Consider the following 25952-nt stretch of genomic DNA (forward strand, 5'->3'; position numbering starts at 1 on the left):
TTTCTAACGCTTCTTATTTTACTCCTACTCTTTGGAACGTGTATTAAGCGCCCTGCCCTGCCCATTCCATTCCCCGTGGGAGACCGCTCAATACAGGTTTGGCTTTATTATTATAACGTCAGCTCGTCTACTACGCACTTGTTTACCTTTGTTTTCTGAAGTTGTGGAAAGCTCTGTCAGTTGGAAAATTCTGTTTATTGTCTCGTTCAACACTAAATGGTACTCCACCCAGGGGAGATTTGACAAAGTTCATCTCTGTCACCTAAAAAAGAGGCTTGCGATGATAAAGCAGAACTTACTGCATAGTAATTCATCTTGCAGCTTAAAAAAATATCCTGGTTACCCTTGCATCAAGGTTAAGATGTTGATACTACTTTTTGCCTTTTGGCTAATTTTTAAGACCTTCATTTCCTTTCAAAATGTCGTTATTAGTGCTATCAATGTTATTGTTATTATTACCATAATCATCATTAGCAAACCTGTTAAATCTTCAATTATTCATATCGCATTATTCATCTCATATAAAAAAAATAAAAGCTTCTGATTTAACGAGGTAATTCCCACCTTTTTGACAGAGTAGGTTTTGTACTGCTGAAGAAATGTCTCCTTGAGACCTGGTGAAAAATCTGCAATCTGAGAAAAAAAAAAAAAAAAAGGAATGAAGGCTTCTCTCTTGCCATGTATCTCTTGTAAGTAGGAAAGAAAAATAACCAGAATTAATTTAACCCTCCCATGATTGACCAAGACAGAATTTCTCCTTACAATATCAATACAATATCAAGCAGACAGGTGATGAGAATATAGACAAATATCAACTAAGGGATTATCAGTTGATCCAATACAAAATTCTCCAAACTAACATCAGATGAATTGTACAGCAAAGTCAGTAAGGAGAAATACTAATGAGATCTTGCGGGTGAAAAGGTGAAAAGACTTTCTCCCATAAATAAACTGTTGGTTCTCCTCTTCACAAATTTGAATTCAAATCCACTTAATTATATAAATAATATCCATTTATACAATAAGTGGGAACAGCTAATTGCAAAGCTGTGCTACAGCCTGTATTGGAAGAATTACTGAGTATATGTAGGCTCAAGTCTGACAAATCTGGGATGTCCACTGATTAAAAGCTTTTACAAAAGCAAAGTGACCAAGGTTAATGGCCTATGGCACCTATTTACTGCTACAGCACAGTCCTGGCAGGCTTTGTCTTAAAATTAACCACATGTGTTCAATACTGAATGGTACCTTTTATCCATTTCTGTTTTTTCCTAGATGCTTGATTTCATTTGGATTCAAACGCACAAGACACTTAATCGAGTGGTTTATCATCCCAAAAGTAAAAAAAGGAAAAAAATTCACATCACATACCCTTGGATTATCAGCTAATAAACGAAGAGTCTCCTTGTCCAACAGAAGAACTAATCTGACAAATGCAAGTCAAATATGAGGCAAAGAAAAAGGAAAAAATTACACACGGACGAGATTTGTAGCCTGCAGAGCAGGTGTAATTTTGACGAGAGAGCGCTCAGTATTTTCTTAACCAAAATTATGGCCGCTATCTTTGATTTTAATGGCAGTGGAAGGCTGGTGAGAGAAAGAAATTTGTACCAAGGGGGCAGTCCACAATCAAAAATAAGGAGAGGGGTAGGGGTGGGGCAGTGGAAAATCACATCTCCTTGACCTTCCCCCACCCCCTACTTCCATTTTCCACTCTAACTCCAAATCAAACATGGCTGGTCAGATAAACAATTATGAGCTTATAAAATTAGTTTGCTGTTATAAGATGCCTGTGCTGCTGGCAATGAGATTTGTGGAGGCAGAGTGGTTAGGATGTTGGACTTATAGTCTGGTGATCCTGGGTTCAGGCTCTCTCTGGCTCTTTACAATGTTTGTTTCAATTCGTTTGCATTGGCCTTAAGGAGGCCCATCAGGAGACTGGTCAAATAATGATATAATTATTAGTACAAGTACCGTATTTACCCGCAGATAGGCCGCACCCGCGTATTGGCCGCACCCCAAACATTCAATGGTTTTCATGGGAAAAAAAAAATTGTTGAGGTCGAGTACCGGAATAAATAAAGCAAAGTTTGAAATCAACAACAGCTGATGTGTATCAAGTCAAGTTTATTTTTGCAATAGTTCCTACACGAACGTGAAAATGTTCAAACTAGAAACTGAAACGTCTATTCGCTAACATTTTATATACAAAATAATCTTAATTAAAGATAATTTTTTCGAACAAGTTTCTGTCCTTATATGTACAAACACGAGTAAAGTGAAGCATAAGCCTTGTAAACAAGTTCGCCAAAATCATAAACAAGTTGTAATCTGTTAACAACTATTAAAATATTTACATGAAACTAATATACATTCCGTGATGAACTTTTCAATCGATAAAAGCTACACAAAAAAGTTTCATTGTTGTCCGATCAAAATTAAAATCCATTGAAATCACCTTCATCAATGTCACTTTCACCAAAAATGTCACGGTATTCTTGTTCGTTCACATCCAGGACGGAAACTTCCTCTTCACCAGCATAGAAAAGTTCACCTTCTTCGTCTACAATTGACTCCGCTCCATCATTGTCGGCAAACGAATCACTTTCATCCATATCTTCCCAGAGAATGTCGTCTTCAGTGCCATCAAGTGCGTTCGTGATGCAGCATTTGAGAAATGATCGTTTGATGGTGTCTGTGGAAATGGCATTCCAGCTGTCTAGAATCCACTGGCAAATCTGGCGGAGGTCAGGTTTTCGAATGCGGCCTGCTGGTGTGAATGTGTGGTTTCCAGCAAGCATCCACTTGTTCCAGTATTGTCTTAAATTGTCTTTGAAGGGCTTGTTGACACCGACGTCCAAAGGTTGTAAAAGACTTGTCATCCCACCCGGCCACATCTGTGCGTGAATTTTTCAAAACCCGCTTAACATTGTCACTTAAGTGAGCTCTAAACGAGTCCCACACAAGGAGATTTCTTTTTCGTAGAAGCCCGCCAACTTTGGTCCAGACGGAGTTCAGCCAGTCTTTTACAAGCGATTCGTCCATCCACCCTTTGGCTTGAGCACGAACATGGATACCCCGTGGCAGCACCAAATCTTTTGGCAGAGTTTTTCGTTTAAACACCACATAGGGGGGAAGCTTCGTTCCATCTCCTAGGCAGGCTAACATCACTGTGAAACGATCCTATTTTAGAGAACTGTGGTGAAATTTCCTGCAAAGTGACTGGAAAAAGGAAGCACTCGAAAGGCTCCCGAGGAGGAATGGCTATTCCGTGCAAGCTGTTTTGGACATCTTCAAACAAGAGACACGTTAAAAAACTTGATGCGCTCATTGCTGCAGAGAAAATCAAGATTCTTCGAAGATATGGACTTCGCGTTTAGTTGTATGTGTTGTAAGTTAGGAACAATTTAAAGCGAACATTAAAACGCCAATTTACTGTACTACCGTGAGTTCTCGTGCATATTAATGAGGTGTCAAAACGCTTGTACCCGCGTATAAGCCGCAACCCCAATTTCGGTTCCATTTTTCCGGGAAAAAAGTGCGGCCTATCCGCGGGTAAATACGGTATTATAATTATTACAATTATTGAGATTTCAAGATGGTGAAAAGAATTATGTTATAAAGGAAGTCTAACATACCTCTTAATCTCTTCCAGCACTGTGACAGCAAAGTAAGTGGAATTATGGATTGAATCCAGAATATTTTGATCATCTGAATTATTACCTAATGGAGGTAAATGATTAGTCAATAAGTTCTCAATAAAAGTAAAATTTAAGCAACATTTTCTATATTTTTCTTGTTACCCAAAACAGTTTAACCTGGTCTCCAGAAAGGATGATCAGAGAAGGTAAAAGTTATCATGAAATTTCCCCAAGGGAAGAAAAGGGGGGGAGGGGAGGGGAGGGGCAGGGTACTCTGGTGAATTTTTGCTGGGTATGTGCCATTGGCCTCTCAGAACCCATACCTCATTGCAGTCTTTTCTGTGGCCAATCATAGAACCCATCTTAGTCAATTTTGGGTAAATGTTATTTTTGTGATCTTAACGTAATCAGTTTCTGATTATGCATCTACCTCATTTTTACACCCTTACTTACAAGAACTTTCTTTTACCCAAAATCCCAAAAATGTATGACCCCTTTCTAGTAACAGCATTGAATATGAAACCTCCCAAATAGTAATCCATTCATGAAAATGCAACTTCATCCAGCAGCACATCCCCATTAGCTAAATACACCCTCTTACCCCTGGAAAAATGTCATCAACTAAAAATTGACCACCCTCTACAATTTTTAAAATCTTTTTTCCACCCCTTCCAGGGATAGGATAGCCCTAACAAAGTGTCATGACAGAAAACCACTTTGAACTATTTCTTGCAACAGAAAACTTTAAGCCTTGAAATCATCTTCAAAGGAGAAAACTCAAATTTCAGATTGGGTTCATGGACATCACATTTACAATAATGCTGTATTATTTTTTAATAATGTTGTTACCATTAATTTCTTCTTGCCTTGATTCGTGAGCAATGCCTCTTGCAGTCAACAGCTGTACCACAAAATAAACTTCTGCTGTAACATTAGGAACCAGGTTTTCTTCATCATAAAAAAAGCAAAAATTGTAGGTTAGTAATGTCTCTGGCATAAGTGTGATCGTGGTTTGATTTTTGAGAATCCAAACACCAGGGGAGTAATAAACTTTTAATAAATTTATTCTCTGAATAAGCTCATCCAGTCAATAAAATGAGAATTCTTGGGATAGCTATCCAGCAGATTAAAAGTTTCAGAAAGTGCAGACCGTGTGATGTACATGTTTAGTACATATTAAATGAGTGGACGGCATTGAAGTTACTCAAACTCTGAATATTCTTTGCTATTCACCTACAAGCAACTCAGGTGGGAATTGTGCCTGATAATATTGTTATCATTGCAGGAATAAATGAGTGAAAAAACATCTAAATGCAGGCAGTTGACTCTTAAGAGATTTTTTACAAACAATATAATCTACAAACAAACATCTTTTTAATAATAATTATGTACACAGAACTTTATAAATATTTACACTGTTGACCTCACTATGGGTAGATTCTTTTACTAGATAGCAAGTCAACACCCCCATCCATCCTTCCAACACCCAAAAAAACAAAATGGACAAAATTCACCCAATGGATAGAAACTTTACCAGCAGTTAAGAAATCGGTCATTAGATGAACAACCAAGCCAGACGGAAGATATTTCTATGTACAAAATTGAAAAGATTCAAACTTACCTATTATACATCTTGAATAAATTTTAGCAAGAGTTTCCAGTTTAATGTGAAAAATAACTTTGTCTTTCACAGCTTGTACTGGTTGAATTTCTTCTATACAACTTTGTTTCTCAGACTGTTCACAACTTCCAGGGTCTGCAGTCAGAATATAAGAAGCTTCACTTGCATTAGGACTCTTGTAAGGTGAAGGTGTTGAAATCAAACTTTCATCTGGTTTTGATTTGTTCTTTTGCCATGCATCAGGCACTGCAGTTTGGTGTTTTGGTGGAGTTATGATGAAATCTCCTAAGACATGAGACGGAGGGGATCTAATCCCAGTTTGGGGACTGGGGCTAGTTCTATATCCCCAAGGGGAATACCCCTTATTCTTTCTTTTAGATTTCATAATTTTTAACAAGTCCCTTTCTTCTTGTAAAGATGCTGGACTTCCATGGCCGTCCAGCATGGAATGCGAGCTAGAAAATGGTGATGATGCAAACGCTGGTGAAGATTTTCCCTTTTTACCATCACCTTTGACCTGTGTTGGTGTGATTCTTCGTGACGGTGTTACTTTTTTGCTGTTGACACAAAAACATTGTTCAATATTAGAATAAGTAGCAAGTCCCAGAGAGAAAATAATACAATCAAAGTTTGAACCCATTGACTCCTAAAAGTGACTACAGTTGTAGCATCTAATTTCTCCTTACAACATCACCCCTGAATTAAACATTAAGGTCATGAGAATAAAGGAAATGATCACCAACTAAAGAAGCTCTTGATTGCAACAAGTTCTCCTTGTCAGCACCATAGGAAATTTATAAAGTACACTGAGGAGATCAAACAAACTGAAATTGGCAAGTAAAGGATTAATATTAATTGTACACTGACTCACCCGGAGGATTTCATGGGAGGAAAATCATTGGGATCATCGATATTTAACTTTGGCTGTGTAACCAGTGGTGAAATTCTCACATTTCCTGGCACTTTAGGAGACTTTCTCTTGAAATTTGGCGATGAAGAAGGTGTATCTCTTCGACTTTGTGACAACGGAGTAACAGGGGATGGAGAAGGGGTCTCTTGTGAAGGAAGTACATTCCCCCTAGAGGAGCCCTTTGCCACATGAAGAGCTTTTTCCAGTGCACCTTTGCCATGGGATACTGATGTCTTCTTGGGTGTCAGAGCAGCACTTTGTCGTGGGGTTAAGTGATGCAAGGTTTTTTCTCTGAGGTAGTTGAGAAGGAAGGGGACCAGCTCTCCAATATTGTGCTGTTTTAACTTCTCTTTTTCACCCTTGACATGTGGATCAAATAGAAAATAAAAAAAAAAGCTTAAATGTCTCAGAACATTTTGTATCTTGTATCTTGTATCTCACACCCCAAAATAAACAATAATTATGGTGGCTATCCCAGAATCCATTCACTAAAGCAGCCAACAGCATCAAAATGCTTGCTGCATTGGATCAATACCAGTTTAACATAGGTAACTACACCACCCTCATCTCCATTGGTAACTGTTATGCTCTGATAAGCCTCCATCTCAATGATGCCCTTATCTTCAATATGGCCTTCATCTAGAACTTTAGGTTTCCATTGAGCCCCCTTCTGCTCCCCCCCCCCCCTCTTAGTTAGGCCCTTATCCTTCCACCTGTCTTAAATCAAAAATGGTTTTTGTTCATTGTTTGGGGAGTTAACAATGCGCTAGAAAGTTTACTTGTATAATTGAAAGCCTGTATAACTTCTTGTTCTTTATAAAATAGGTTTTCAACCAGTGGTATGCATACTGTATACAGCCATCATCAAATCTAGGTGAGAATCGAGAAAAATAATAGTTACCCTAACCCTAACCCATTTCAGACCTCAATCAGCGCCGCCGCCCCGCTCCCCCCAACCCACGTTTAGCACACCCCTGGTCAAGAACTTTAAAACTTCCTTAAGTTACCGAGGGCCAGGGGTTTCCCAGAGAGTTCACGTTGTTATCCCAAATTAAAACTGGTGTAATAAGAATGAATTATGATTATTCCAGTCATGGTAATTTGTTTTTCCGATTCCAAAATAATTTTCTACGTGCCATCAGCTTTAATCAAAACAAATACACTGCGGACTAAGTAACCTTGCGGAAGAGAGCTCGGGACACTTGCACAAGCTGATAAAAACATCGTTGCTTTTCCACGGTACCTACAATTCGGCCACACTGTTCAGATGATAAAGCTTACCTCATTTTGAACAATCTGAAGAGGATCGGTTAAGTCATCCGATGTTATTTCCCCTTTTAAAATCTTCTCCAAAATGGTGTCCATGTTGCCGCCTCCATTTCAAATGAAACGCGCTTAGTTGTCGTGCGCAAGATCCGGGAGATGGAGAGCGTAAAATTTGGCGCGAAAACCAAGCCAATAAGCAGGCTGATCATTCGTTCTATTTCAAATAACGATATACCGTTTAACTTTTCACTTAGCCATATATTTCGTTGAGGCAAGAGTGACAGACAAAAAAATCGCAATTTAAGATGTCCAAAAGGGAATTTCCTTTCGATCAATCCTGTCCAATGCAGCTCAAGACTCATGTGAACACTACTGAATTTGAGAAGTCAAACAACATGGAAAACGTTTATGGTAGGTACCTGACTGAATTAAAATTGTGCAAACGACTTTAACATGGCTTTTTAAAATCGGTTTCGATCAAAAATAATTTCTGCTTTTGAAACACTTTCAGCGAAAACGCTTGAAGCTTTGCGAGAAGGAATGGAGCGATACGAGAATGGTGAAATTGAGGAAGGAATATGCAATGAAACCGTCAACTGTGATCGTTGTCGCCAAACGAAGACTGGTCGCGGTGTGAAGTGTACGTTCTGTGAACGGAACGCATGCGACGATTGCAGGCGAGAGTGTGCACACTGCGACAAGATGTTTTGTCTTTTGTGTTTGGTTGCTAAGTAAGTTGTAGCTAGTTTTGGTTTGATATTCTTACTGGCAGTGCGTTCATTATTTTGAACAAATAATTACACTACAAATATCAGTTGGTTATGAACAAGTAAGAATTTGTTTATTTTGATTGACTTTGGTTAATTTTATTTTGCCTTCTTCGAGTTGATTATCAGGGACTGTTTGATCTCTTATGACATGTATGATTTACAATCTATTCCAGCGTCCATGATTTTAAAATAAGTAATCCGTTAAAAACTATTGTTCGATTCAAAGTTCAAATGTGTAACCGTACGACGGAAACAAGTAAACGACAGTTCACACTTTGAAAAACGGTTTCAAAAGCATTTTACCCGGATAGGTTTGTTAACTGTGCATTATAAGAAACCCTGTGGTTATGAAATGTTTCGTTTCCCATAACCCAACCTACCCATTTCTGGAAAAGTAAATACAGAAAAAAAAACTGGCACACTCTTTGAACAGCAAAATTTCAATTGTTGCAATATAATGGGTCAATCAATTTGAAGAACACTGCCCATCCCTTACGCCCCCTCTCTGGGCATTTGAAATTTAAAGATTGGTATTATACAAATTCCTGCACCCCCTGGGCCAAAATTGCATTCAAATGCCTTATCTAAGAATATTTTTCATTTAATGATTCCCTGTGTGATCAACTAATATTGTAGAATTTCTCAAAATAATGGATTAGTTTTTGGTGCTGGGGCAGGGGTCAAAATCAAATACCAGTGGGTTATCTGAGGGAGGGGTGGGGGGTGTTGAAGCTTTGAATTGATTCGCCCATAACTTAAATTTAAATTCTCTATTCTATTTCAAAGCAGATTATTGAGACTAAATTTTCAATGGAAAATGTTTATGCCAAATTTCTTACCAATATATTATGTTGCAAATTTTCTTATTAAGAATAAAAGCTACCAATCAAGCCTGTACATTCCGACTTATCTTAAACTCAGGTTCCTTTCATCAGTTATCACTGTTATCTTATGTTACTTTTTGTCCAATGGACTAACCAAATTTGACAAAAAAATGACAGAAATGGGTTTATGAAACATTTTATAGCAATGGCCTTAGGTTGGTGGGGATACAGACAAGATTTTCATTTCTTTCTAAAAATTCTGTAAATTTTTCTCAGACTTTGCAAAAAGAGAATTATTGAGGCCCATTAACCAAGAATAATGATACTACCCATTGCTTTAACCCTTTAACTCCCAAGATCTGATTGTTAATTCTCCTCTCTAGCTACTACACATTTCCTTGTAAATTAGTTATGGGAACTTGGTGTGAGATCAAGATAGCAGCTTCTACCTATACCTGATAAGTTTGAATAATCTCATTACCTGTATGCTGGAGAATGTATGGATACTATAGTGAGAAGTTTCATGTTAATCACTTCTGGGAGTTAAAGGGTTAACCAAGGTTTTAATTAGAGCTTTTCCTCATAATCATAACATGAAAATGTAATTTACATTCAATATATTTTATTTTCTGTATTATTTGTACTTATTTCATTCTCATAACTTTATAATTATTTATTATTTTCAGCTATGATGAGAGGTATGAACGATATTTTTGTCTTGGAAATTTGCCTCAGAGAGAGATGCTGGAATACATCATATCTAAAAACAAAACAAAAGCTGATCTTATATGCTGAGGTACTTCATGGTAAAAACCATTGATCTGTGAAGTTGATATAATGATATACAGCTTGGCATTTGCTCTGTTATGCACTTGGTCTGATTTTACTTGGTGAGTGTTTAATAAAAACCACCTCCTCTCAATCATGTTCCACATTGTAATTAAAGACACTTCTCTATGGTTTTCAGGCAAGATGGTCTTGTCTTTTTGGATAACAATCAAAAAGGACTGTTGAGCTATACTACACCTTCAAACTGTGAATTTCATCAAGTAATGGGAAGTTTTTTGGTCTTTGTTAAAGCAAACACTCTGTCAGTTTTGAGTTAGCTCATGACAATGAACCTTTGTTACTGTTAAACACAATAAATTTATCAAGTATGACAAGGTCTGTGCTATTTTTATTTATTATCTCATTTAAACTATGCTGTCACGTAGAGCTTCAGATTGTGAGCAGTTTTTCTATTTTCCAACACTTCAAACCACACCATCCCTTCGCTATAATATTATTTTAGGATATGTTGTGAGCTTCTGAACAATTCAACCATACCATTTCTTCCAAAAGAGATTATTTTAAGTATAGATTGTGAACAATGTTTTTCAATGCAATGTCTTCACTTTTCAATAAGATACCTTCACTTTCTGCTAAAGGGCTTTCAACAGCACTTTGTCACATGACATCCTTTGTCTTTAGACAATACCTCAGCCAGATTCCAAAATTGAATTTCTCAGAAATGAAACTTCTGACTTAAAATATACTGCCATGCAAGTTTTTCAGGGTCAAGAAAAAGACTAAGTAAAGAATAGATTAAACAAGTTATAGATACTTGGTGGGGGGAGTTAGAGATAATTTGCTTTAATCAAATATTTTAATAATATGAATTGGCCACCCTAGAGAGAATATAAATCTTTGTTTCTTTGTAAGTTTTACTGCAGCAAAAATTTTCCTATATACATTGCAAGACTGAAACCATCCATCCTTTAATATTTACATCCTCGTTGACTATACTTCTAGTAATTTTTTTAGTGACAATAAGTATAGGGCTAATTTTCGTGATCAAGTAGAAGTGGAAATTTTATCTTGTGGGTGAACAGTTCTCGATGTCAACTAAGGTATCAAATTTTCGAAAGAGTCGTTAAATCTCGACTTTCCGTTATTCTTTCAAATATTTTTATTCTGGCTTAATGGAAAAGGAAGTAGAGATTTCAAATGTTCGATCTTCGATCACTACTCATTTTGTAAACACTCGCCTTCTCTCTCCCTCATAGGATAAAGAAACAATACCCAAGGAACGAGGTTGATTAACCCGCAAGAATGGCAGGATAGCGAATCTTACAAGACTTTCGACCATGCCAGTGTCACGTTTATTGCTGGTCACGTATCGTAGAGAAATATGTCGAATCTTCCCCACGATTGACTGTTCCCTCCATTGCTATTAATGCACCGGAAACTGTTTTAAAGAGCGGGAAGACTGGGTACTATAGTTCTAGAAATTTCCGGAGATTAGGAGACGTTGCTGCATCAGCGACGTAGCAAATTTTGAACAATGCACCTAAATTTAGGGAAATGAGGTAACATACAGTATAAATACGACTACCCAAAACAATGATCTAGCAGTTTCATTCCAGTCAGACTGAAATCAAGCGGCCGTCCATCGATAAAAGTAAGGATAATTAAAGGAACACGTCGTCACAAACATGGACAACGAAGGATTGATTTGTGAAAACTGCAATAGACGAGTTCCCTCAGAAAATTACAAAATGCACTCTGTGCACTGCAAAAGAAACCTCAAATTGTGTTCGCTGTGCGGAGAAGCGATACAAAGAAGCAAAGAGAAAGAACACTTCGAGGAAAATCATGTGGAAATAAACTGTGTTCAGTGCGGACAAAAAACAACCAGAAGTGAAGAAGGCAATCATTTGGCTTACGAGTGTGGAAAGCGACCAATTACTTGCCATTATTGTGAACTGAGGCTACCCAGAGAAAGAATGTCAGAGCACCAGGAATTTTGCGGATCCAGAACGGAATTCTGCCACAAGTGTAGTCGATATGTTTTGGTAAGGGACTTTATGGACCATGATAGCGCATGCGACGGGGGAATGAACAATCGGCAACACGATTTGCCTGTGTCTTTGCCTTGTGAATTCTGTGGATCGCTGATTCAGCAAGATGAACTTGATGCTCATCAACGTGAATGCCAGCGTCTAGAGGAAACAGAAGGTTCTCAAATCCCTCTCGTTGTAGAAGATAGCGATGGTGTGTTTCGTGAAATGGTACGAACGCCTGACAATTTCACAAGCTCGGACTCGTATGACGATATCGAAACCGAAAGTGAAGACAACAGCATTGTTGCTCTGCCTTGCGAAATCTGTGGCGAACTGTGTCCGTCTGATAAATTGATGGAACACCAGGAACAATGTATCCTAGAGGGAGAAGGCGTTCAGGGTTCTGGTTCACCCTCCGAAAACGAAGAACCTTTGCACAGAAGCGATCGATCTCACTTCCGGTTCTCGAGACTTCATCAGAATCCGATGGACAACGAGAGAGAAGATGACCCCTTCACTTTTGCGAATTTTACAATGGAAGGAGTCCCTTATGATCTCATGGCAAACATTTTCCGCGACCTGGAAGATCGACGATGGCCATTTGAAATGATGAGGAATATGTGGTCGTGAACTTGACCGACCAAAGTGATTATGTAAGAGCTGAAATATGCAAATTTAACCCGTGTTTGTGTATCTCAAGTTCGAGTACATGTAAAATGTTTTTTTCTTGCCGTGTTTTTGAAAAAGTAAGTCAAAATAGAAAACATTGTAACTCGAACCTTTTCAATACAGCTAGTTATTCTACTTCCTTTTTAATACCGAATGTTTGTACGAGGTGGGTTTCGGAGCTTCTAAAATATCAAACTGAGTACTGCTTGGTTGTATTTGAATAAACGCAGTAAATGTCAAACCTCAACGCGTTCACCGCTTCTGTATCTAGTTACTGTAAGAGGTGTTAAAGAAATAAACCCCAACATTTTTGTGATTTATATGTTTATTTTTACATTTCACGTGCTTTGTTAATACAAACTGACTACATTGGCATTAAAACAAGTCTGCGACAACTTAGGCAATAAATAGCACCATCTATCAACTAATAAGTGTAATAACCCACGCGGGATGTTAAAGGACACGAGAAAAGTCTGTAAAGCCGGTAAAACGATAGCAAGTGTGGTTTATTCCATGGGTTACAATAGAATATAGGTCAATACCTTACTTATTTTGTAAAATGTAGTATTTCAGAATGAATTATTTCCAACCGAGCTGCTTATTATGACAAAAGTAGACAAAAAATCTGGAGCCCATCAAATAGTGTCGTTAATGGGCTCGTCCAAAAGGATGCGCATGACAGCTAATCTAAATTTGAATGACCACAGGTGTCTACATGTTTCCTAAAAGTTTTATAACAATATAGAAGTGACGAAAAATTGCACTCTCCGAAGAATTGTCACCGGTAACTAGAGAGCTTACTCACTAAAGCTAAAACTATTGAAGACTTGTTGCTGGGTAGTTTCTGTTTAACTATCAAATCAGTGCACTCACTCAATCAAAAAACAAAGTTTGTTGTCGTGGTCCTACAGTACTGTCATTTTATACGCAGGATAAAGACTTCACGCACAGGAACGGAGTAGCTGCTTAAAATTATCTGGTGAGAGAAAGAGTAAAATTTGTTTAAAATGCCACAACGCACTTTTCCAGTCTTTCATATTTTAAAAAAGCTAAAAAATCTTCTTATGTCTAATTTTTACACTGAGGCCGTCGGATGCTGAATTGTTTAAATGCGCTTTCAGTTATTCTGTTTAGCACACTCATTTAACGCGTAACCAAGAAAAGATTTGTTTTTATTCCCAACCGTAAAAGTGGTTATAAGAGGCATCCCCGCGTCCGCTAAGACAAGTGCAGATATAAGAGAAGAGGAATATGATAGAAAGTACGATGACAAAAAAAAAAAAAAAAAAAAAAAAAAGGCATTCAGTTGTCTTACTTTTTTACGGAAAACGCTCGTCGTGTTCTTGTGGATGTCGTCTTCTTGCGGTTACACCGCCGGCGGTTGTATTTCCGTGTTGTTCCGTCCTTTCCACGGCTCCCCTACGACGAAGAGTGGGTTCCCTGGCTATTCCTGGTTTTTTTTCTCACCGTGTTTTTTAAAAAGTTAGTCAAGATAGAAAACATTGTAACTCGAACCTTTTCAATACAGCTAGTTATTCTGCTTCCCTTTTAAAATCGAAACTTTGTTTGAGGTGGGTTTCGGTGTTTCCAAAATATTAAACTGCCGGTACTATTGCTTGGTTGCAATTGAATAAACGCGGTAAAGATCAAACCTTAACGCGTTCACCGCTTCTGTGTTTGTAGTTACTGTAAGAGGCATTAAAGAAATAAACCGTACCCCAGAAGACGTAATCAACATTTTTTTTTATCTATAAGTTTATTTTTACCTTTCAGTTGCTTAATTAATACAAATTAAATCCATCAGCATTAACAAAAACTCTACGACGCATTGAGCAATCAATAGTACTATCCATCATCAAATCAGCGTAATAACCCACGCGGGATGTTGGAGAACACGAGAAAAGTCTGTAAAGCCTGTAAAACGACAGAAAGTGTGGTCTATTCTATGGGTTTCAATAAACAATAGGTCGATAGCTTACTTCTTTTGTACAATGTAGTATTCCAGAATGAATCATTTCCAACCGAGCTACATTCCATGACAAAAGTAGACACAAATCTGGAACCCAACAGATAATTTCGTTAATGGCTCCTCAGAAAAAGGTATGCATTACAACCTTTCTAATTTTGAGTGGCCACCGGTGCCCACAAATTTCCTATAATTTTAAGACATAACCCGTGATGTAGAAGTGACGAAAAATTGCACATTCCGTAGGATCGTTATCGGTAACTAGAGAGCTTGCTCACTAAAGCTAGCTATTGAAGACTTGTTGCCAGGCAGTTTGTCGTTTTCTATCAAATCAGTCAATCATCACTCATTCGATCAGAAAAACAAAGTTTGTTATTGTGGTCCCACAGTAGTGTCGATTTCTTTTCGGCAAATATGACGTCATGGACGCACATGAAAATGTGATAGATGTACGATGACAAGATATTAAAAAGGCATTATCAAACAATTGTCTTACGTTGTTACGAAAAACGTTCTTTGTGTTCTTGAGGATGTCGCCTTCTTGCTGTTACACCGCTGGGAGTTGTATTTCCGTGTTGTTCCGTTCTTTCCACAGGTCCGCTACGACGAGTAGTGGGTTCCCTGGCTATTTCTGGGACACTCTGATCATGATTCGTTCTGGTGAGTTCCGTGAGAGCTTCTTGATTTCTTGGTGCCTGCATGTTTCGTATCATAAGGAGGAGTTTGATAATACAGCACGTTACCACAACCATCAAGATGAAGCAAGCAGCGTTAAGTGGCTCAGTCTCCATGACGGAGAAGAAGAGAGCCCAGCAAGGAAAAAAAATATTTCGAATGAAAAATAGAACTTCTTACTAATTCATAAACGTTTCTCCTCCAGAAGCACAAGTGTTTATAGACACGGGCCTAATCAATTGTGGTCGATATTTGCTTCAAAGCGAGGTTTTGGCAATCTATTTTAATAAATGTCTACGTAATCATTATGGTTAAGATCACCAGCTTTCTCTGTAAGGCCAATATAAGAGCATCGTGTTTACCTTGAAAGCGGAAGCATCCTTATTACCTTTTGTAGGTATTCATGGTTTACTTATCGGTTGGTCATGGTTGACTGCAAAGAAGTAATTTTCAGGTGAACTTTCATGACATATATAATGCATTCTATTTTGAATGTTCACAGATTTCTGAGTTCACATGATGAGCTAGGCCACTGATAATTTCATTTATGGCTCCTCAAACAAAGGGGCGCATTACAACTATTCTAGTTTTGAATAACTACAAGGTGCCCACGTATTTCCTAAAATTCCGCAAGATCGTTATCGGTAACCTATTGAAGACTTGTTGCCAGGCAATTTCTCGTTTTCTATCAAATCAGTCCAAAGTTTGTTCTTGTGGACCTGCAGTAGTGTCTTTTTCCATTTCGGAAAATATGACGTCATGGACGCGCATGAACACTATGATAGAAGTACAATGACAAGAAATTTAAAAGGCATTATCAAACAATTGTCTTAAGTTGTTACGAAAAACGCTCGTCGTGTTCTTTTAATTATTTTAAGCGGGATGAAGTATGTTTAGTTTGGATTTTCTCCTCAGAGAAACTGAATAAGCATGTGTAGAATCAACGTTTTCCCTTCCTTCGTGGGTGCGTGGATCGTCCAAGCACTAGTTGCGTCCGTTAGTTTGCTTTCCACAATACGTCCCAGTGATTTTTTTTATGTTTTTACTACATTCTCTGCGATTGCTTTCAAAGGCTTTGTGGTCGATTTTGGCCGTCGATGGACAATCGCGATTAAACTAAGCAATTTTCAGTGATTTTTAGTTTACGAGTCTTCACTTGTTTTTGTTCGTCGTAGTCACTTTCCTATTTGTATACAAGGCACAAGCTCAGGCGGAACTTCAAACAACTACTAATTCTTCATCATTCATGAAGTCTTGCTCCTCCAGATACAAGAGGGTTTGTGTTTATAGGCAGAGGCCCAATCAGTGAATGAGTTGCCTGCAATCGGATCTTTGTGATGTTCAAAAGCCCCGTGCTGTTCTGCACTTTCACAGCTATACGACTAAAAGCAGTGGGTTCCCTGGCACTCTGTAGGCACTTTGATCCGTTCTAGTAACAGCTCCTTGATTCCCTGATGCCTGTATGTTTCTTACCTTGAAATATAGTTTGATCAGCACGTAACCACAATCACCAAGATAAAGTAAACAACAGCATGTGACAACGGGTGTTCACGACATTTCAGTTTATGCGGGTGATTTCATTGTTCACGGACCTCTCTTAAATAAGACTTTTGAGGTTTGTCAGGAGACAATTGTTCAACTAGACTACAGGCAGACCTACGTCAATCAGACCTCGTGCAATCATGTTGAGTAATATGAATGAATTCTGAACCGTCAACATAGCAGATTACCTATTCCTCAATAATCAACTGAATAATAAATATTTTAAAAATTGAACGAAATTTCTCTACAATATAATTTATTATTACACCATTCAGGTATTGCCTACCTTCGGTAAGTCCATTTTGGTAATATTAGCGTGCCTGATAATTATACAGTTGCCATTAGTTTCGATTAACGCATTTGGTTACAGCTCTTTGCATCGTAAGTATCTTTCCTTAAACCGTTGTGTATGGTTTTCAGAGCTTTTTTTTCGTTCTCGAGATTTTTGTCGTTTCCAAGCTGCGAATGGGTGAATTGGAATGTTCGTTCAAGCAAAACTGTTTAATTGTATGCGGTCTCAGCGACGTACCGACTCGACTATGGCCACCTGTTCTTTTGAAAATAATATGGGTGTTAGCCATTTAGATTGTGTAAGTAGGGTGAGTACCGGGCTCGAGAGCGGCATAAACTGGAAAACTGAGGAACTGATTTAAAGGCACTTGAAATAATTAAAAGGCTTCAACTCCTGTCACTTAACTTTGTAGGAGGTCATGGAGCATACTCTTTGCTTTAGTTTTTTTTGGAACAAAATTCAAGAGGCATAGCATAGCCAAAACAACTCGCCTGCGGCTATTCGGACAGGAAATTTACTTCTGGCGGAAATTGTTAGTAGTCACTCCCACTAATTATAATTTTTGAAACAATGACCAGCATTTTCGTGAAATAAAGTTTACTTTTCACATTATAGATATCTAAAACAATGTAATGAGTATAGAAATATAACAAAAACTGAGAGAATCCAAATTGAGATGTTTTTGAGACACTAATCATGATATGAATAGATAACAAAATGAGCTGCCACGCGCACTGAAATCTTGTATCTGCTAACGTCAGTGATATTTCTTCTCCCTCTCATGATGAATATTAATAATTGAAACATGATGTACAAAGGTCAGCTCTGAAAATGACCTGTTGGGATGAAAATGTGCAATAAAAATGTTTGCGTGATCTCTCTTCTTTATTTGTTTGCTGTTTATTTCTGCTTGCTTTCGATTGCGTATATTCAAAGCAGTGATTGGAAGTATACACATCTTATCGGGCTATAAAATAAGTTAGTTCCAGCATCTAAAAAAATGGTCATAGGGGTAGCCTGAGAGAGCAGCACAGGAAATTGGAAAAAAAGGAGTATAAAACTGATTGATTAATTTCTCTTACCTTTTTTGAAATGAGTTATTCATCGTTTTCTCGAGGAAGTGGGCGATTTGCAATTCTTTGATGGAAAAATGTATTTGGCTCCATAGCCATACGTTGTATACCGATTGCTGTCCCGATGTAGTTTCCTCCTGACTCCAGAACTCCTCTCTGATGCGGCATAACATGCATCCCTATGGGAGCCATCTCACCCACTCTAGGCTGTAGAGGCGTGTTAGCTGTCGAATTCGAATTCGTTCTGTCTTGTACATTCATCATGGCACCGTCCTGCTCCGCTCGTTGCTGCTCCAACCGCATCAAGACAAAATGGTTCTTGACGACGAAAAACATTGTTAAGAACGAAATAAACAGACAAGCGAGGCTCACGATCTCAATTACTGACATTGTACTAAACTGTAAATCGTCTAATCAAAGCAATAAATAGAGCCTCTGCTCGTAAAAGGAACCACGTAGAAGTGGTCTTCTCGATGAACCTTGAAAGGATCAAAAGATCCACCTGATCATTATTTAGAAAAGGAAGTCGACTTAATAAACAATCGTCCAGTCTATTGTTTAGGGAAATAGAGATTGGTCAAATGGAGAGAATACCGATGTACAAATAATGATGAATATTTGGTCGCGAACTTGACTGAGAAAACTGATTATGCAAAAACGTAGCGTTAACAAAAGTTAAGAGTAAACTTAACAAGAGTTAAATTTGCATACTTCGGCAAACATGGGCCATGTTTGTATATATGTAGAAATTTGCTTGAAATCAAGCGGCCGTCCATCGATAAAAATAAAGAGATTTAAACTAACACGTCACAAACATGGACAACGAATGATCGATTTGTGAAAATTACAACAGACGAGTTTTTTCAAAAATTACGAAATGCACTCTGTGCACTGCAAAAGAAACCTCAAATTGTGTTCGCTGTGCGGAGAAGCGATACAAAGAAGCAAAGAGAGAGAACACTTCGAGGAGAATCATGTGGAAATAAACTGTGTTCGGTGAGGACAAAAAAAAGCGAGAAGTGAAGAAGGCAATCATTTGGCTTACGAGTGTGGAAAGCGACCAATTACCTGCCATTACTGTGAACTGAGGCTACCCAGAGAAAGAATGTCAGAGCACCAGGAATTCTGCGGAACCAGAACGGAATTCTGCCGCAAGTGTAGTCGATATGTCTTAGTTAGAGACTTTATGGACCATGATAGCGCATGCGACGGGGGAATAAACAATCGGCAACACGATTTGCCTGGGTCTTTGCCTTGTGAATTCTGTGGATCGCTGATTCAGCAAGATAAACTTGATGCTCATCAACGTGAATGCCAGCGTCTGGAGGAAACAGAAGGTTCTCAAATCCCTCTCGTTGTAGAAGATAGCGATGGCGTGTTTCGTGAAATGGTACGACCGCCTGACAATTTCACAAGCTCGGACTCGCATGACAATATCGAAACCGAAAGTGAAGACAACAGCATTGTTGCTCTGCCTTGTGAAATCTGTGACGAACTGTGTCCATCTGATAGATTGATGGAACACCAGGAACAATGTATCCAAGAGAGAGAAGGCGTTCAGGATTCTGGTTCAGCCCTCGAAAACGAAGAACCTCCGCACCGAAGCGATCCACCTGACTTCCGGTTCTCGAGACTCCGTCAGAATCTGTTGAACGATGGGAGAGAAGACGACCCCTTCACTTTTGCGAATTTTACAATGGAAGGAGCCCCTTATGATCTCGTGAAAAACGTTTTCCGCGACCTGGAAGATCGACAATGGCCATTTCAGTGAAATGATGAGGAATATGTGGTCGCGAACTTGACTATCAAAACTTATTATGCAAGAGCTGAAATATGCGAATTTAACCCGTGTTTGTGTATTATAAGTTCGAGTACAGGTATAATTTTTTTTCTTGCCGTGTTTTTGAAAAAGTAAGTCAAAATAGAAAACATTGTAACGCGAACCTTTTCAATACAGCTAGTTATTCTACTTCCCTTTTAAAACCGAAACTTTGTTTGAGGTGGGTTTCTGAGGTTCTAAAATATTTAACTAAGTACGATTGCTTGGTTGTATTTGAAGAACATTGGTAAAGGTCAAACCTTAACGCGGTCACCGCTTCTGTGTTTGTAGTTACTGTAAGAGGCGATAAAGAAATAGACCTCAGCAGACCTAATCAAGCTTTTTGCAATGAATGGGTTTATTTTTTACCTTTCAGGTGCTTAGTTAATACAAATTAAATACATAAATTGGCATTAAAACAACTAAACGACAACTTAAGCAATAAGTAGCACTATGCATCAACTCATCAGCGTAAAAGCCCACGCGGAATGTTTGGAGAATACGAGAAAAGTCTATAAAGCCGGTAAAACGATAGCAAGTGTGGTCTATTCTAATGGTTACGATAAACAATAAGTCGATGGCTCAGTTATATTGTAAAATGTAGTGTTCCATAATGAATCATTTCCAACCTAGCTTCATTCCATGGCAAAAGTAAACAAAAACTCCAGACCCATCGGATAATGTCGTTAATGGGCACGTCAAAAAAGGTGCGCATTATAACTAATCTAAATTTGAATGACCACAAGTGTGTACATGTTTCCTAAAATTTATATGACATGATATAGAAGTGACGGAAAATTGCACATTCTGAAGGATCGTTATCAGTAACTAAGAGCTTGCTCACTAAAGCTAAAACTATTGACTTGTTGCCAGCTAATTTCTATTTTACTATCAAATCAGTGCACTCACTCGATCAAAAAAACAAAGTATGTTGTCGTGGTCCCACTGTTGTGTTGTTTTATACTCAGGACAATGACTTCATGCACAGGAACGCAGTAGCTACTTAGAATTATCTGGTGAGAGAAAGAGTAAAATTTGATTAAAATGTCACGGTGCACTTTTCCAGTCTTTCATATTTTAAAAACAGCTAAAAAATCTTGTTATGTCCTATTATTGCACTGAGGCCGTCGGATGCTGAATTATTTATTTTTCTGTATAGCACACACATTAAGTGCGCGTGACCAAGGAGAGATTTGTTTTTGTTCTCAGTCGTAAAAGTGGTTATAGGAGGCATTCCCGCGTCCGCTAAAACAAGTGCAGATATAAGAGATGAAGAATATGATTGAAAGTACGATGACGAAAAATAAAAAAGGCATTATCATACAATTGTCTTACTTTTTTATGGAAAACACTCGTCTTGCTCTTGTGGATGTCGTCTTCTTGCAGTTACACCACCGGCGGTTGTATTTCCGTGGTGTTCCATCCTTTCCAAAGCTCCGCTACGACGAGGAGTGGGTTCCCTGGCTGTTTCTAAAGCATTATAATCATGAACGGTTCTGGCGGTTTCTTTAATAGTCCCTTGATTCCCTGGTGCCTGCATGTTTCGTACCATGTGGAGGAGTTTGATAATACAGCACGTTAGCACAATCATCCAAATGAAGCAAGCAGCATTAAGTAGCTCAGTCTCCATGACGGTTCAGTTCCTGCGGCGAAATCGATAAAAGCCTCTAAAGAACCCAGCAAGGAAAAAAAGATATTTTGAATGAAAAATAGAACTTCTTATTAATTCATAAACGTTTCTCCTCCAGAAGCACAAGTGTTTATGGACACGGGCCCAATCAATTGTGGTCGATATTTGCTTCAAAGCGGAGTTTGCCACCTAGAGTAGGTTGCCACCTATTTTAATGAATGTCTACGTAATCATTATGGTTAAGATCACCAGTTTTCTCTGCTAGGCCAATATAAGGCAATCGTGTTTACCTTGAAAGCGAAAGCATCCTTATTACCTTTTGTCGGTATTCATAGTCACATGGTTTACGTTGATCGTAATTGACTGCAAATGACGTTGGTCGAGGTTGACTGCAAATGAGTGATTTGTAGGTGACCTTTTATGATATGTAGACAATACATTCTATTTTCGATGTTCACAGATTTCTGAGTTCATATGATGGGCTAGGCCCCTAATAAGCGATTTTGATGGCGGGAGTTATTCGTTCAAGTGCTTGAAACTTTTGACTTATACGTTCTTACCTTACGTAATCAACATTTGGGGACTCATCGAGAAAAACAGTCTCACAAAATGCAGGGTCTCCTACCGTCTCGCAAGAGTTGGAATGAAACTATGCAATTAAAAAAAAATCATAAGTTCCCCTCTTCCCTTCTTATTTCCGGTTGTCTTCGCTGGCTTTCATTTTAGTATTCAAGAGTTCGGTAAAAATGTACGATAAAAATAATTGCATGGTCTCCTATAAGTTTCTCTCTGCCCTTTTTATTTCCCAATTTTTTTTCGCCTACTGTCATTTTAAGTTTGACCTCTGTATATGGTCTGTGTGATGTATTTTCAAAGCAGTTATATTTTTACGATGTAAACACGTCATCGAGAGAAAAACGAATTACATAAGTCATTTTGCATCGTACAGCCAAAAACTAGCTATAAGAGTGGCATGATAGATGTGCAAGGGAAATTGAAACATAGGAGTGTTCAAAGGATTGCTTTATTTCTCTTTCTTTTGGAAATAAGTTATTCATCGTTTTCTCGAGGAAGAGGGCGATTTGCAATTCCTTGATAAACACCAGCCATAAGCTGTTTCGCGATTGTCGACATGTCCCGACATGGTGTTCTCCTGAATCCAGTCTCTAATGCGGTACAACGTGCGTACCTGTGGCAGCCATCTAACTCACTCTAGAGTTATTGATTGATTTCAAATATTCGATCAACGATCATCACTCATCTCCTTAAAAACTCGCCTTCTCTCTCCCTCATGGGAGAAAGATAAACGATTCCCAAGGAACGAGGTTGATTAACTCACAAGAATGGCAGGATAGCGAGTCTCACAAGACCTTCGACCATGCCAGTGTCCTGTTTATTGCTGGTCAAGTATCGTTGAGAAATATGTCGAATCTTCCTTACGATTTTAAATCATTCCTTCCATTATTACTGGTGCACCGGAAGTTGTTTTAAAGAGCGGGAAGACTGGGTACTATAGGTTTAGAGATTTTCAGAGATTGGGAAAGGGTGCAAATTTAGCAATAAAGCAAATTTATAAAACTTTCTAGAAAACCTTAATTTAGGGAAATGAGGTATTACACAGTATAAATACGACTGCCCAAACAATGATCTAGCAGTTTCATTCAACTCAGACAGAAATCAAGCGACCGTCCATCGTTAAAAGTAAGGAAATTTAAAAGAACGCGTCGTCACAAACATGGACAACGAAGGATCGATTTGTGAAAATTGCGACAGACGAGTTCCCTCAGAAAATTACGAAATGCACGTCGTACACTGCAAAAGAAACCTCAAATTGTGTTCGCTGTGCGGAGAAGCGATACAAAGAAGCAAAGAGAGAGAACACTTCGAGGAGAATCATGTGGAAATAAACTGTGTTCAGTGCGGACAAAAAACAACGAGAAGTGAAGAAGGCAATCATTTGGCTTACGAGTGTGGAAAGCGACCAATTACTTGCCACTATTGTGAACTGAGGTTACCCAGAGAAAGAATGTCAGAGCACCAGGAATTCTGCGGAACCAGAACGGAATTCTGCCACAAGTGTAGTCGATATGTTTTGGTTAGGGACTTTATGGACCATGATAGCGCATGCGACGGGGGAATAAACAATCGGCAACACGATTTGCCTGTGTCTTTGCCTTGTGAATTCTGTGGATCGCTGATTCAGCAAGATAAACTCGATGCTCATCAACGTGAATGCCAGCGTCTGGAGGAAACAGAAGGTTCTCAAATCCCTCTCGTTGTAGAAGATAGCGATGGTGTGTTTCGTGAAATGGTACGAACGCCTGACAATTTCACAAGCTCGGACTCGTATGACGATATCGAAACCGAAAGTGAAGACAACAGCATTGTTGCTCTGCCTTGTGAAATCTGTGGCGAACTGTGTCCGTCTGATAAATTGATGGAACACCAGGAACAATGTATCCTAGAGGGAGAAGGCGTTCAGGGTTCTGGTTCACCCTCCGAAAACGAAGAACCTTTGCACAGAAGCGATCGATCTCATGACTTCCGGTTCTCGAGACTTCATCAGAATCCGATGGACAACGAGAGAGAAGATGACCCCTTCACTTTTGCGAATTTTACAATGGAAGGAGTCCCTTATGATCTCATGGCAAACATTTTCCGCGACCTGGAAGATCGACGATGGTTGTATTTGAATAAACGCAGTAAAGGTCAAACCTCAACCCGTTCACTGCTTCTGTATCTAGTTACTATAGGAAGTGTTAAAGAAATAAACCCCAACATTTTTGTGATTTATAAGTTTATTTTTACATTTCACGTGCTTTGTTAATACAAACTGACTACACTGGCATTAAAACAAGTCTGCGACAACTTAAGCAATAAATAGCACCATCTATCAACTAATAAGCGTAATAACCCATGCGGGAAGTTAAAGAACACGAGAAAAGTCTGTAAAGCCGGTAAAACAATAGTAAGTGTGGTCTATTCCATGGGTTACAACAGAATATAGGTCAATACCTTACTTATTTTGTAAAACGTAGTATTCCAGAATGAGTTATTTCCAACCGAGCTACTTACTATGACAAAAGTAGACAAAAAATCTGGAGCCTAACAGACAATTTCGTTAATGGCTCCTCAAAAAAGGTGCGCATTACAACTATTCTAATTTTTAATGACCACAAGTGCCCACATATTTCCTAACATACTCGGTAATATAGTAGGAACGAAAAATTGCATAATCCGAAGGATCGTTATCGGCAACTAAAGAGCGCGCTCACTAAAGCTAAAACTATTGAAGACTTGTTGCCAGCTAGTGTCTATTTTACTATCAAATCAGTGCACTCACTCAATAAAAAAAAACAAAGTTTGTTGTCGTGGTCCCACAGGAGTGCTGTTTTATACTCAGGATAATGACTTTACGCACAGGAACGCAGGAGCTACTAAAAAATTATCTGGTGAGAGAAAGAATAAAATTTGTTTAATATGCCACAATGCACTTTTCCAGTCTTTCATATTTCAAAAAAGTTATTCTGAGTAGCACACATATTTGGCGTGCGTGACCAAGAAGAGATTTTTTTCATTCCCAACCATAAAAGCGGTTTTGAATTGAGAGGCATTCCCGCGTCCGCTAAAACAAGGTCAGATATAAGAGAAGAAGAATATGATAGAAAGTACGATGACAAAAAATAAAAAAGATATTATCATACAATTGTCTTACTTTTTTACAAAAAACGCTCGTCTTGTTCTTGTGGATGTCGTCTTCTTTCGATTACACCGCCGGCATTAATATTTCCTTGTTGTTCTGTCCTTTCCACAGCCCCGTTACGACGAGGAGTGGGTTCCCTGGCTGTTCCTGAAGCATTCTGATCATGAATGGTTCTGGTGGGTTCCGTAAGAGCTCCTTGATTCGCTGGTGGCTGCATGTTTCTTACCATGTGGAGGAGTTTGATGATACAGCACGTTACCACAATCATCCAGATGAAGCCAGTAGCATTAAGTGGCTCAGTCTCCATGACAGTTCAGTTCCTGCGTGTGTGCCAGAGTGTGTGCCTTAAAGCCAGAGTGTGTGCCTTAAAGCCAGCATGTGTGCCTTAAAGCCACGGAGTGTTTGCCGTAAAGCCACGGAGTGTTTGCCTTAAAGCCAGGGAGTGTTTACCTTAAAACCACGGAGTGAGTGCCTTAAAACCACGGAGTGTGTGCCTTAAAGCCAGCGTGCGGAACCATCCTTATTACCTTTTGTCCGTATTCATGGTTTACTTACCGGTTGGTCATGGTTGACCGCAAAAACGAGTGATTTTTAGATAAAAGTTTATTACAGAGTGACAATGCATTCTATTTTCGACGTAAACAGATTTCTGAGTTCATATGATGGGCTAGGCCACTGATAAACGATTTTGATAGCGGGAGTTGTTCGTTCAAGTGCTTGAAAGTTTTG

General features: G+C 38.7%; 4 protein-coding genes and 1 pseudogene across 4 annotated transcripts in view; 4 read left to right on the forward strand and 1 right to left on the reverse strand.

Moving 5' to 3' along the window:
* LOC113665189 (codanin-1) overlaps positions 1-7574 on the reverse strand; it is a 31217-nt gene extending 23643 nt beyond the window's left edge. Inside the window, exons 1-8 of the mRNA XM_027180853.2 lie at positions 7454-7574; positions 6134-6531; positions 5263-5819; positions 4491-4589; positions 3639-3723; positions 1372-1426; positions 565-633; positions 147-262 (exon numbers count right to left, since the gene is read on the reverse strand). Of these exons, the coding sequence (XP_027036654.2) occupies positions 147-262; positions 565-633; positions 1372-1426; positions 3639-3723; positions 4491-4589; positions 5263-5819; positions 6134-6531; positions 7454-7537 (1463 nt within the window). The 5' untranslated portion in view covers positions 7538-7574. The remainder of the gene's footprint in view (positions 1-146; positions 263-564; positions 634-1371; positions 1427-3638; positions 3724-4490; positions 4590-5262; positions 5820-6133; positions 6532-7453) is intronic.
* Positions 7575-7624: 50 nt separating this feature from the next.
* On the forward strand, positions 7625-10190 carry LOC113665182 (uncharacterized). Its single transcript, XM_027180845.2, has 3 exons — positions 7625-7849; positions 7950-8169; positions 9719-10190. Exons 1-3 carry the CDS (start codon positions 7744-7746, stop codon positions 9825-9827), a joined length of 435 nt encoding a protein of 144 aa, XP_027036646.2. The 5' UTR covers positions 7625-7743; the 3' UTR covers positions 9828-10190.
* Positions 10191-10196: 6 nt separating this feature from the next.
* LOC113665180 (XIAP-associated factor 1) lies at positions 10197-12839 on the forward strand. The gene has a single exon (XM_027180844.2). The coding sequence runs from the start codon at positions 11507-11509 to the stop codon at positions 12482-12484; it is 978 nt and encodes a 325-aa protein (XP_027036645.2). The 5' UTR covers positions 10197-11506; the 3' UTR covers positions 12485-12839.
* A 5913-nt stretch (positions 12840-18752) lies between these two features.
* LOC149042992 (XIAP-associated factor 1-like) lies at positions 18753-19873 on the forward strand (annotated as a pseudogene).
* A 3242-nt stretch (positions 19874-23115) lies between these two features.
* LOC113665181 (uncharacterized) lies at positions 23116-24347 on the forward strand. The gene has a single exon (XM_089213674.1). It carries the CDS (start codon positions 23256-23258, stop codon positions 24345-24347), a length of 1092 nt encoding a protein of 363 aa, XP_089069800.1. The 5' UTR covers positions 23116-23255.
* Positions 24348-25952: the final 1605 nt, after the last annotated feature.

The sequence above is a fragment of the Pocillopora damicornis genome, chromosome 7, assembly GCF_964200805.1.
Source record: "Pocillopora damicornis chromosome 7, jaPocDami1.2, whole genome shotgun sequence".
Classification (NCBI taxonomy): domain Eukaryota; kingdom Metazoa; phylum Cnidaria; class Anthozoa; order Scleractinia; family Pocilloporidae; genus Pocillopora; species Pocillopora damicornis.